General features: G+C 42.9%; 1 protein-coding gene across 3 annotated transcripts; it reads left to right on the forward strand.

Annotated features, from left to right (window-relative positions):
• The first annotated feature begins 591 nt into the window (after positions 1–591).
• CDH26 (cadherin 26) lies at positions 592–12,454 on the forward strand. Of its 3 annotated transcripts, XM_056507757.1 has the most exons (16): positions 593–853; positions 2,593–2,670; positions 2,756–2,878; positions 3,276–3,437; positions 4,376–4,523; positions 5,131–5,297; positions 5,462–5,590; positions 6,673–6,858; positions 7,072–7,334; positions 7,462–7,604; positions 7,842–8,075; positions 8,555–8,785; positions 9,235–9,359; positions 9,768–9,842; positions 10,112–10,195; positions 10,833–12,454. In XM_056507757.1, exons 1-16 carry the CDS (start codon positions 752–754, stop codon positions 11,031–11,033), a joined length of 2,451 nt encoding a protein of 816 aa, XP_056363732.1. In that variant the 5' UTR covers positions 593–751; the 3' UTR covers positions 11,034–12,454. The 3 variants fall into 3 exon arrangements, with proteins under 3 accessions (XP_056363733.1, XP_056363732.1, XP_056363734.1); XM_056507758.1 differs by lacking the exon at positions 9,768–9,842 and having other exon boundaries at positions 592–853; XM_056507759.1 differs by lacking the exon at positions 2,593–2,670.
• The last annotated feature ends 1,127 nt before the right edge of the window (positions 12,455–13,581 follow it).

Consider the following 13,581-nt stretch of genomic DNA (forward strand, 5'->3'; position numbering starts at 1 on the left):
TTGCCTGAGTGTGGCCTATTTCACACGATCTGTTGCTTTTCTTCTCACCTGAACAGGAGATCAGTTCTTCCACAGTTCTTCCTTTCACAACTTCCAGAACACTAAATTAATTATTTTCCAGTTCCAAAAGGGAATAAACTTTATCCTCAATAAAAGCAAATCAGGAGAATGGAGAATGCTGTAAGAGGTGTTTTCAAAGAAGCCAGAACCTTTCCCCTGCTCTCTGCCATTCTCTGCTTCTTAATTTTAATTTCCTGCTTCCTTATGAAGTTTTAAGCAATATATCTTTTTCTCACCCTGGGTGGGAAGTTCATCTCCGGATATTCAAGTTCATTCTTGCTTGGTGGCCTTTGAGTGAAACAAGACATCTCAGCTTTCAAATAAGCTTTGATAGAACTTGCTCTTGTTTCAAAATCTGAAATTATAGAGAAGCAGATTTCCTGGGCATAAACCCAGCTCCTATTGAAAGTGAAGAGCATTTATTCTAAGCAAACAATGCAGAAGGTATTAGGGAATGGCATTTCCAAGGAACTGTTGAATCACGCCACGTGATTCCTGTTGTAAAACAGCAATAAAATTGGAGCCATGGCCCATTTATTGTGCGTGGAAGTGGCAGGTGCAGACTGACTGAAGCAACCCAACACCACAGGAGGACTGAGCTTTGCTTGGAGCCACTTCAGTCTGACAGAAACAACACTTCTGGTTTTTTCACCCTGTCTGACGGGGTGGAAATAGCTGTGGTCCTCTGGAAATGCTGCTGGGGAAGGCCTGGGCTGCAGGGAGCTCCCACCTGCCATGGCAGCGTCTCCTCAGGGCCCCCATGGAGCTGCTCTTCGTCCTGCTGCTCCTGCAGGTGGGTGTGGGCCGGGCTGGGGGCACGGCAGGAGCATGGAGCCAGCATCTCCCGGGGTGCTGAGCAGCAGGGACAGAGGCAAAGGGCAGGAGATGGCAACAGAACATTCCACCTGAACGGGAGGAGATCTTCTGTGGGGGCAGCTGGGGCCTGGAATGGCTGCCCAGAGAGGTGATGGGGCCTCCTTCCCTGGAGACACTCAGCATCCTTGTGGACACAGCCCTGAGCAGAGCTCTTGAGGGGACCTGCTGGAGCAGGGGCTGGACCAGCTGATCTCCCCTTAACCCCTCTGTGAGTCTGCTTGGCCCCTCTGGTGCCTCTGAAACAGCCCCTGGGGCAGCTCCTGTGCCCCAGCTCCTGGGCTCAGCTCTCTGGGAAGGGCTTTCCAGGGCTGGGCACCCTCTGCTCATCCTGCTGGGATACTGGAGTGCTCCCACCTGGCTGAGCACGCTGGTGCCTGGTGCTGGCCCTGCCACCTTGACCATCATCCCCCCAGGAATCCAGTGGAGTTCCCGTGAGTGTTTCTGTGGGATTCATGCTCCTGCACTGGGTAATTCCTTTCTAGCAGTGCCCCTGGCTGGAATGGAGACAGGTCTACTCTGAGCCGTGGCCATGCAGGTGAACGAGAGAAGTGGGGAAGCCAGAAAATACACAATTAAAGCTTCCAAAATGATCAAAAATGACTACACAGAAAAGGGGAAAACAGCTTGTTCAGCAGGGCTGAACCTGGATCAAATCCAACAAGGATAACTTGCAAGTGCTTGAGCTCCAGCCTTGCTTGCTGTTTTCACATGGCAGAGCTTTTCCCTGCATGTAAACAACTTTACAGCTCCAAGGCATTACTGGTGAACCCCATTCATTGCTCATCAGGTTTATAACCATGACAATTTTATAAGTGTTTTCCTTCTTCAAAATGAAGTCACAGGGTAAAGGCCTTTGCCTGAGTCTGGGCAGGCAGAGATCTGTTCCATTTTTGGAAACATTTGATAGGATGAGCAATAAACCCCAAGATTTCCAAGGGAAGTGTTGAGAAGTAGGAGAAAGGTGTCCTATGAGCTAATGGCAATGGTTTAATTTGAGCACTGTTACAGTCCTTGGAGGTGAAAGATTTCCAGTGAAAGCAGTGTTTGAAGTGGGGAAGGATGCTTGCATTTATACAAAATGGCAAATTGTGCCAATTTGGGTGTAGTCACCATTCTCAGTGATTTATTTTACTCAACTGGGTTAGAGATTTTGGTTCAGTGATCACCTTCTGGTAAATCAGTTGTGTTTGGAACACTTCAAGTCACACCACAGAGCCCCTGAGACTCTGAAATTCTCCCCAGGCTTAACTCTTTTTTGCAAAAGTCAGTTTATGTCCTGTCAATAACAGACAACTTCTAAAGGAGCAGTGGACACAGAGAGACAGGGGTCAATATTTAAAAAACTGGAGATACTTGATTTAGGAAAGCCACAGAGGTGATACCAAAGGCTGGTATCTGCATGGACACAGCACTTCTGTGAGGTCTGGCATCACCTGACCAGAGGAATTGCTCTCACAGCTCTCATGGCATTCATTTGGAATGAGATGGATGATATTTGTGATGATATTTGTGGAGTTAAGGGTTAGCTACAATTCAATACAATACTGTCAAAACTGGATCAATATGTTTCTGTGAAGGCAAATTCCTCCTAGACAACACATCAAGATTTTCTAGTGACCCTCACTTGTCACAATCACTTTTCTTTTTTTTCACAAGGTTACTGCTGCTGACAGTTTTTCTCATGAAATGGAAAATTTCAGTTTAAGACAAGCCATCAGAAGGAAGAGTATTCAGGTGTGTAGACAAAATTATATAATAACAGATACACAACAGCTAACTGTGCAAACTGTGACACTAAACCCTGATTTTTATCCAATAGGGGATGGATTCTTATCAGTCAGACAGTCTGCAACCTCTGAAGCGAAGAAAAAGGGCCTGGATTATCACCACCATTGATGTTCAAGAGGAGGACAAAGGACCATTTCCCAAATATGCTGGAAAGGTACAAATCACCTTGTAGGAAAAGTGCTGCCTGAAGCTCAGCAAGGCATTCATCATCTCAGGTTGTACAATAGCAGAGGGCAGGAAGTGTGCATTAAAAAGCAACTTTAAGAAAACTTCTTCATCCAAACTTGTCTAATTTTTACAGAAGTGGGTAGAAGTGTGAGATGGGAGGGATTTACTGGTCCTTCCTGAGGTAAACTGCAAGGACACTCAGGGGAAAGCTGATGGAGTGGGAGTGGTGCAGTGGTGCTGCAGACAGGGAGCTGGGGTTGGCTGAGACCAGGAGAGGCCCCATCTGTGAAGGGGAGAGGGGCAGAAAGAGAATTGATCTAAATTATTTTTATTTCTCTTCTATCTTCCCTGCTCACGTTGCACTGTCCTACTCCTTTCAAAAGCTGTTCAATAACAGATCATTTAATACATCACTGAAGTATTTGATCAGTGGACCTGGGGTGGATGAGGCTCCAGAGGTTGGACTGTTTTCCATACAAGATGCTGCCAATGGAGAAGTGTTTGTCCATCGCACCATCGACAGGGAGAGGACCCCAGTTTTCCAGGTAACACACAGGACACTTCAGCTGTCTGCCAAGGGTAATTGTTCTCTCATGGCCAAATGCATCACAGAAAGAGGCACACCTATAATAATGTTAAATGAATATTTCAATGACTTCCTTTACTTATCTGGCACCAATAAACAACTGCTAAATTGACTGTCTCAGCAGAGGCCAATTAACTTCCACATCACTATCCCTTTTAAATCTCTGTGGCTTGTCTGAACTTCCACAAATATCTGCATGCTTTTCTGTCTTCTTTCTGGGATGACCCCTGATCATGACCTAAAAACTTAAAAGGTTGTCCTGAAATTCAAAATGTATTACAGCTCTAGTGACCAGAACAGTGAGTTGTAAACACAACCTCCTAATCAGGAGGATGCCAGAAGATAGTCATGTGTTACAAAAACTGGGTAATCCTGGAGGAGCTGCAAAGCTCTGGTACTGTAGCTTTACATGAGAGGAAACATATGTTTCTTCTTAAAAAGCAGAAAAGTGTTCACAAGCAGGAAGTGCAATGAAAGAAATGTGATAACAAGTTTATGAATGAAATATGGGAGTGTGGGTTTGTTTTCCTCTTGAAAAAAAATTTTCAGTTGTGGTCTCCTTATGTTTATCTGTTTGGGTGTCTGTGGATTAACTGTACCCAAATTATGGTTTTCCATGGGGTTTTCTGTACAACATCTTGCCTTTTAGGCAGCCATTTCAAGTAATTAACTTCCAGTAAAAATCTTTTTTTACTTTTAAAAATGTTGTTTGAAGCCCAGGATGATCATTACGAGTCTGCTACTTTTGTAAGATGAAATAATGACTTAACTGTGATTGAAAGCCAATGCTAAGCAAATTTGACTGAAGCAGCTTCAAAAGGAAGGTGTTTTGTTCTATTCTGATATCTAAATGGTGCTGTTCAGTTCATTCTGATGTCTGTGTTGCTATTCATTTAGATTCGTTTTGACGTTGAGAGCAGAAAATCTGGTGAGCTGTTGGACAGCCCTCTGTTTTTCAGGATAAAGGTTAAAGATATCAATGACAATGCCCCTGAGTTTTCCATGGAAGAATATGGCACTACAATAAGAGAGAACCATAGTAAAGGTGAGTGCCACCCAAACTGGGTGTGTATGGTTTGTGTATGGCTATTCCTAATATCTTCATTGTTATGTCTCTTTCCTACTAAATATGTTCTTCTCTCTGTCTTTTAACACTCATGAGTTTAGGGACATTTTCCTGTTTTCAATGTTTCAATCTCTTGTCTGATTAACCCCAATATACATTGGAATATAATTGGAGACATTCTGGGAAAAATTCAGAGATGTTTCTTCTAAACTACAAGCCAAGACTGTAGCACTCTGATCTCAGCTGTGGATCTGGAAGCTGCACATGCACCCAGCTTCACAGAAGGTGGTCAGAAACACAGAGACTTAGTCTGGGTGTGTACACATGTGGTGTCAACTCCTCAGGGGCTGTCATGAAAAAATAGTGCATGTTTTTGATTAAATAAATGCAGGAGTGGGGTAATTCTGTAGTCTAACAGTTCTTCAGACAGATTTGCCACCCAAATGAAGTAGTGGCCAGAGTCTGTGCACAGGAGAAGTTGTAGGTTTTCTTAGGAGCTGTGTGTTTAAGAGCCTGCAGACAGGCATGAGAACTCCACACTGAGACTAAACACTCTCATTAATATCTCATTAATTCTTCATCCTAGATGAGCCAGTTATCCAAGTCACAGCCCAGGACAAAGATGAAGAGGGCACTGTGAACTCACAGGTGTCCTATTCTATCAGTGTGCAAATGCCCTCTCCAGATGGACTCACATTCAACATTGATCCGACCACAGGATCAATATTTCTGTCAGGATGCCTGGATTATAAGGTGATGTATATTTAGCACCTTCTCATCTTTAATGCATGATCCATGTTCACTACACAGTTACCAGGGACAAGGGGGAGGAGAGTCTCACATCCAGCTGTGGCTGGCAAAATGTGGGAACTGCTTCTCAGCTAAGTTTCAGGAACTTCCTTGTTTCTGTTTTTCAGACTGCCAAGTCTTTCTACCTTCTGATCAAAGCCAGTGACCATGGAAGTCCCCAGCTGTCATCTACTGCAACAGTCACTGTTGCTGTTGAAGATGCAAACAACCATCTCCCTGTATTTACTAGTGATAACGTAAGGGAAAACATAATTACCTCACTGAGCCTTTCTAAGTCAAGTTCAGTCCTTCCAACTGCTAAATGCACTCAGCAGTGGAAATGGGAACCCTCAGACCCTTGCAGAATCAGGGCAAAGCTTGTGCAAATGAGATCTGTCAGATGAAATATCTCTTAAAGGGCTAAACTTTGTTAATTTTCTGTACATCACCAGGAGGTTTTGTGTCACTGGAAGCATAAGGAAGATGGCAGATCTTATTCTGACATCTGGGCAGCTGAGGTGCTGATTGCCCAGAGAAGTGGTGGATGTTCCACTCCCTGAACCAGCTGGTCTCATGAGAGGTGTCCCTGCCCATGGCAGGGGGTGGAACTAGGCGACCTTTAGGGTCTCTTACAATCAAAACCATTTTATGCTAACAATCTACTCTTTATTTTACAATCCACCCGAGCCAAACCCAGCACAAGTATTCAGAGTGCTGACTCATGTCAGATACTGGTCTGTGTAAATATTTGAGGTTGTGAAGAGCAGCAAGAGATACAATAGGGTTACAACAGTGTGCACAAAGTCATCTACAAAAACAAACACCTTCACCAGTGCCTCATACCTGGTGCTTGAAAGACCTGAGGGAATAATGTTATATCACTTGCAAAAATGGGTTTACACAAGAGGCCTGTGCTTTGTCATCAACTTCTATCCAGTAAAATTCCAACCCTCCTCACAGCCATGATTTGTTCCCTCTCTCTGAGTATCATCCTTATTGCACTTTTAAAAGTTATGATGCAAGGACAGGACTGTTTGTATATCAGAAGGCAAGAATCTGAATTTTCAGTTCTCAACCAGTAACCCATTTATTATAAGAAATAAAGACAAACAAATGAAATATTATTGCTACCTCATTATTCTTTAGGTCATTTAATTGGCATTTCTCAGTCTGTCTGTGGAGTGCTAGTAGGCAAGCTGGTGGCTACACTGCACCATCAAAAACTTAAGCCACTGTGAAATTATATAAGATAGATAGATAGATAGATAGATAGATAGATAGATAGATAGATAGATAGATAGATAGATAGAATCCTTATTTCCTTCCTTTTCCTTCCCAGTACCATCTGCAGATTTCAGCAGGAGAAGAACATCCAGCTGTGCTACGGCTCCAAGTGGAAGACAGGGACTCTCCCAACACTCCAGCATGGAGAGCAAAATACAAAATAACAAAGGGCAATGAGAAGGAGCAGTTCAGCATTGAGACGGATCCAGGCACAAATGAAGGCATTCTGAGTGTTATCAAGGTGAGGAGATAACACCAACAGATTAGCTGAGCGTGGCAAGGTGGCACGTGGCCTGTGGTTGAGTCAGCTGAGCTGGGTGAGCTCAGGTCACTTGTGTTTCAGGTAAACAGGTGTGACTGCCAAAACAAAGGTCATAATTGCCAATTAACTGCTAATAAACTGCAAAAAAAGGGTGTAACTGCTACTTAAACTGTTTTTGTCTGGGATTTTCAGCCTCTCAGCTATGAAGGTGACCATGAGATGACACTTGTAATTTCTGTAGCAAATGAAGAACCATTCTTCTGGTGTAAAAATGGCATTGTGACGATCTCTGATTTGGAATCCACAAACACAGCTGTGAACATCAAGGTCTTGCAAAGTGCTCCAAGGTTTCATCCTCCTATACTTATTGTCCAAAAGGAAGATTCAATGAAGCCTGGGAGGGTATTTCGAAAGTATCCTGCCACATATCCAGATGATGTGCCACATAAGATAAAGTAAGTGGTGATGTTCCAACTCTTAGAATAAGAAATAGCTTAGGAATATAAAGAGGTTTGCAGGTATAGTTTGATACCCAAATTCCATTAAAAATGATAGCTTGTAATTTTTCCCTTTCTTTTTCAGATATGAACTAGCTCATGACCCAGATGGTTGGCTGAGTGTGGATGAGAACTCTGGTATTCTTACTGTGGTAAAAGAATTTGATCAAGAATCCCCCTCCTTGAACAACAGCCTGTACACCATTATTGTTCATGCTACTGATCATGGTAAGCAGCCAGCCAGAAAATATTCAAGCAGTTTGGACTGTGAAATGAAGTGCATGTTGAACATGAAAAGATAGCAAGACTAAAGATCCAAGTGATTAATGGATAATAAAACACCCTAATGTTTATAACCTGTGCTATGTGTGACTGGTATGATAAACCAGACAGATTTTGTCACTGGACTGGCATTTGTTAATGTGAGTGTTTTTGTGTTTTTTTTTTTTTTTTGCTCCTGCCCAGGCAAGCCACCACAGACTGGTACTGGCACCATCCTGCTTTACTTGTCTGACATTAATGATCATATGCCAGCTTTGGTGGCTCCTGATTTAGATGTGTGTGACAAAAAAGAAGGGACACCTCTTGTTATAGAAGCCAAGCCTGCTCTGGCCCGTTCACATTCAGGGCCATTTACATTTGAGCTGGCTGAGGACTCTGAAGATGTGAAGCTTAACTGGACATTAGGAAGGAACTTTGGTGAGTTCTTCCCTCTGTGTCCTTTCTGAGTTCATTGACAGTTGTGGGCCCTCTTACCTCTTTGGTTTGTTACTGATGAGTCCCAGTGAGACTGATATGATGGGAAAGAAGAGCCTTCAAAATATGGCAATTTGTGAAAATGACATTGCTCTTCATCTCTGCTGAGGACAGGACCAGCAGCAATGTGCTGAAACTGCAAAAGGGGGATAAGACTGCTGAGGAATCACTTCTTCACTTGATTAACTACTTAAGGAATTCCAGAGGTTATCAGGGAGCTGTGCCAGAGTGCAGCCAGGCTGGGAGAGATCTCTGCCCTGGAGGCTCAGTGAGGTAATAAAGTGGGATGTAATTTAGTCCTATTTACTATAGGCTGGAAAAACAATATGAAATTGGGGTGCAAAGGAGTTTCCTTTATCAACACAAGGGACTGTAAAATATTCTACTTCTTTCTGTGAGTCTTGAATCACTTGTCTTTTTAGGGCAGTCAGTTGAACTTCTGATGCTAAGAAGCCTCCCACAAGACAGCTACTTGGTGCCCATCATTATTCAGGACAAGCAAGGATTTTCCACAAGGCAGAACCAGCACATCAGGCTCTGCTTTTGCCCAGATGGACACACATGTTCATCATATTCACCAGTTCTACAAGCAGCAGTGGGACTTGGAAGTGGTGCCATTGTGATAATACTGATGGCTTTCTTCTTACTACTGGGTAAGCAACCTCCTAAATTAGATGTGCAGGTTCTCTGTCATCTGAGCTCTGGGTCTCGTTGAAATTGCAGCTCTTGAGCTCAAATCTACTAAAATCATCTAGAGGATGACTGGCAAATGTAAATTGTCATTAAACTAAACTCTAGTACAGCAACTTGTTCTAGAGCTGATTCCTCTGTACCAGCTCATGTTGGTTAATGCTGGAGAGAAGGACTGCTGATTCCTTATCTGAAGAAAAATTAATAGATTATCTGAGCACTGTTCCTCTGGTTAGCTGTAATCTATTTTGCCTGCTCAGTCTCACCACTCCAACCAAGAATTCCATCTGCACAGCTGCAGGTTTCCCAAGGGAGCTGCTTTGGAAGTGGGCTGGGAACCTCTCCCCCTGCTGTGTTGAGCCAACCCATCTATTCCCAGTGCCCATTTCACCTTTCCCTTTCTTTTTTACAGTCTCCAGCATCGTGCTTTGCCACTGTTACAGGCCAGGGGCTAAAATCAAAGCCATTGCTCTACACCAGGAAGGTGAACAGACTTTAATCAACTACAATGAAGAGAGCAAAAGTTCTTTTTCTGAGGTGAGTGTGACAGCAAATATCCACACTACCCCACCAGTGCTGTGTGGCTGAATGTGCTATTGATCATCTTTTTAATTATATTTAATCTGGTTTTGGTACTGAGTAAAATTTGCCACTAACCTGTCAGGGGAGCTGTGCTCTGCATGGGCTGGATAATGCCACTCTGGTGACAGACTGCTACCATTCCTATCCTTTTTCAGTATCAGCAGGACCTTGGCAGGTGCCTCCTCCTGCTGATGAATCCGACAGGTGAGGAAGCACAGCATCTCCTGTCACTCTACTGCACACACATCCTGGGGTGTGCAACAAGGCAGTAAATGAGAGTGGAAAATGGAATAGTCTGCAGAGGTGTGATCCTTCACACTTAGTTCAGTTCCTTATTAACACCATCCCTCTCCCTGTGTGCAGGCTGGGCTGGATATTACACGTGGTGTTACCCCAACAACAGTGTCCACAGAGGTTGGAAAAGAAGCCATTTCTGAGGTGACTGTCTGGTTCTTGATGTAAATGTCCTTTTTTATACCAAGGGAAGTGGTGTGCCAAGAATTAGATCTGGTGTTAATAACAGTGAGAAGAATTATGTAATGTCATTAAATTAGAAAATAACTGTCACTTGTTGGAGTAATTGGAGAAGGCAGAACAAAATAAATTGATGCAACAGAGAGAAAAAGAAATGGAGTTATTTGTAAGTGAAAGGAATGTCAAAGGGTGGCTTTATGCTGGTCACACCTGAGATAGTGTCTGTCTTTCAGAATCACTCTTTCACTGGTTACAAGACATCCAGAGCAAGACACCTGGATTGCTTCATGCAGACAGTGGACAGAACACTGGCTCAGGTAAGAAATGAGCATTGAACTCCTTCTGTGACAGGTTTTGTAAGCATAGGAGAAAGGACTTGCAAAACTGGACAGCTGCTCTGGCTCCAGCTGCTCTGAGCCCACATCTCAGAAGCACCACAACTGAAAGCAAGGGATATATCTGATGAGAAAACATTCAAGACTTGGTTGAAAATACCTTTGTTTCCTTGACTGAATTGTCCTTCAGGTTGGAGAAATGGGGCTAAAATGCTTTCTGTGCCAGAGCAAGGTTAAAGTTTTGTCACCTGGTCTTGCACTTCTGTGCTGTCAGGGAAATTCAGATTCCTCTTGCCTTGCCCTATCTGACCTTGCATGTTTTTTGCAGTCCTGTCCTTTGCTCTCCTTGCCTGGACTGCAGCCCCTACCAGTCAAGGTCACTTGCCAGCTCTGGTCCAGGACAGATCAAATGCCCTTTCCTACCCCATTTGTGCCCTGGGGAAAGTTCAGGCTCTGGAACTTATTCAGTTAAGACTTCCTCTAGAAATTTTCCTTGTCAGACAAAGACTCATATTCTTCTCTGTAAATTTCCCTAATTTTGATGCTATAATTTCCTTTGATTTTCAGAAGTGCAGTAGGAGCTTTTGTGCTGACTTGCATTGTTTCTTCCCTTCTTTAGAAAGTGTATTACCAAAGCATGCTGGAAGATTATGGGGACATCTGTGAACCTTGCAGATACACTGAGGAAGGAGAAGTTTTTGAATTAGAGCCCAGCAACTCTCCCTGCTCCATCTCCATTGGCAGTGAGGACTTGCCTGATGATTTTTTAAACACTCTGGGACCAATGTTTTCTGCTCTGGAAGAGATCTGTCAGAAGTGATCTCCATCACTCAGTTAATGTCAGAAGTCTGTGACTATGGTGCTGCAAAGTCTTCTGGCAGGAGCAGTGAAAATTTCAGAAAAAAAATCTGTGCTTGAAGGCTCTGCAGTGTTTGCAGCATGAAGACCTGGCATTTCATTCTTCCTGCCTGCACTGTTTCATGTGGGCAGCCAAAAACCTGGCATGTCTCAAGGTCCACTGTGCAGAGGTGATGGGAGGATTTTGGCATATTTGTGCACACTGATACAAATAGAAGATCTGATATTAAGGATTCTCAACTCAGTATGCAAAGGAAAAAAAACCAACCTAAATCAACTGGGCCTGAAATTATAGGCAGAGTTCCATATGGAGATAAGTCAGTTTTGAAAAGAGAAGGCAGTTATCTGCTAGACCAGTGTATAGTCCTTTCTCCAGTAAATGGCCTCTTTAAACCCAAGATTAAGTTTAGTACAGTGCCATATTTTATATCCATTATATATGATAATGAAACATCGATGACAAAGTTCACTCCCAAAGTTCACACACAGCTCTGCATCATCCCTCCTTTAGCATGAAGGAGGCACTTTTGGTGCTTGTGTGTGTGCTGGCATCTGCTGGCTGTTGGTATCATGGCACTGCTGTAAATAATACCCAAAATGCTAAGAAATTGTTGTCAGATGAGGTTACTCCTTTCAATAAAATAACTTCCTGCTCTAAATTAGCCACAAGTACCTCTGAGGGGGAAACTCGTGGATTTCCTCAAGCACTGCTGATAAAACAGATGAAATGATAAAAAAGGGATGGTATTCTCTATCAGGAAACCACAGATGTGTAACTTTTAAATTCTGAGGTTTGGATTTGCCTGACTGTGTGTGATTGGCCTCTGCTCAGTTCTGGCATGAAGGCTGTTGATCTTACAATACAGAAATGAGGGAAGAACAGCTCAGGAGATTGTGTTCTGCCATTAGGCAAGTTATACATGCAGGAAGTGTTGGAATTAGTTACAAATCTTATTCCCATTCTATTATAATTTTGTGCTGAAAGAAAAATGCTTTGCCTAAGGCAAGCACTAAGTCTGGGAGCTAACTGTTTTTGTGTTTCAAAGTTTACTTAAACAATAAATTATGCTTTCACTCACATGTTATTAACTAATAATTCAAGGCTGGGAACTTCAGTCAAGTGTGATAAAAGAATTTGGCTGAGTGGCAGCCACGTTCTCCTAAATGCCAGCAGCAAGGTCTGTTTACACAATAAATCACTCCTGTGATAAACTGTCCTGAAATTATAACTCCAGATGGAAGACTTCAAGTCAGGCCAGTGATTTAGCAACACTGCTAATACCTGAGGTGACATTTTTATTGCAGGTGATAACCATATTGGTAAGATTAGAGTTATGCTGTGTTTTGCTCTTTCTTCTGAAAATTACACAAGGCTGAGAATAATCATGGAAGTGTTCTGTGTGTTTATTGCTTTGTAAACTTATGTTGGGTTTGGAGCACACCATGCCTGCAGTCACCCAAACACGAGATGAGATCAGACCCACACTTGTAAATGTTGGTGAAGTTCTCTCTTGCATGGGACAAAACCAACAACTTTTAATGAAACCCTATCACTTGGGAAATAAGAGCATTCCCTGGAGGTTCTCAGTTACACACCCTGTGCCCACACAGGTGGTAACATTCAGTATTTCAGCTTCTCCAGGGATTTGAACTCACACACACTAAACTAATACAGCTTCCCAGCACCCTTGTGAGATAAAGATGCAATCACCTTAAAGAGCAGAAATTCAGGCTGAAGGAGCTGCTTGGTTGACCACAGTCACAGAGAGCTGTGGCAAACTAAGGAGTGGCACTTATCAATGGTGCTGCATGAGTTTCTTGCCTTTCACCAATGATGTTGACCTTTGCAGCAGCTTTTAGCCCATTCCTTTTGAGCAGACCTGAGGGAAATGTGCTCTTCTGCCTTCATATCAAACCTGTACAAAACCTCTACAGTCTGGGAGCAAACAGTGATGGCAGCAGCAAATAATTAAATAATTAAAACTTTCATTTTACAGATAAGGGATAGATGCACAGCTATTCTAAGTCAGCTCCTGTAATCAAAAAGAGAATTTTAGAATTGATCTAGATGTTCAGATTCCCTTTTTGTCACTGTTATAACTGAAGTATCATTATATTCATAATTCCCATCAAGTTCTGTCATTTATGCAACTACCTGGCCAAAAATATTCCTCTTTTTTTTTTCTCATTAAGCATTTGCAGTCAGTAATTTGATGATGTGACACTTGAACTCCTGTTAATGATCACTGAATACTTTTATGTAGGAATGACAAAACATGGTACAAACACCCAAATAACCACTCAAACTGCTGAAAGATGTCATGAATCTGGTTGCCAACACAGGGACAGGAAATCTGTCATACATCAGCTGGGGGGATCTGGAACACAGCAAAACTCCAGCCCTCAGTCTGGGTTGTAGGTATGTGTGTCAGCTCCATATGACAATTATTTCTCTCTCCATCTGTGCATTAGGTTTGAGTTGACATTTTTCCTCAAAGGGGAGTGAAGGA

Source organism: Oenanthe melanoleuca, chromosome 20 (assembly GCF_029582105.1).
Source record: "Oenanthe melanoleuca isolate GR-GAL-2019-014 chromosome 20, OMel1.0, whole genome shotgun sequence".
In the NCBI taxonomy this organism is placed as follows: Eukaryota; Metazoa; Chordata; class Aves; order Passeriformes; family Muscicapidae; genus Oenanthe; species Oenanthe melanoleuca.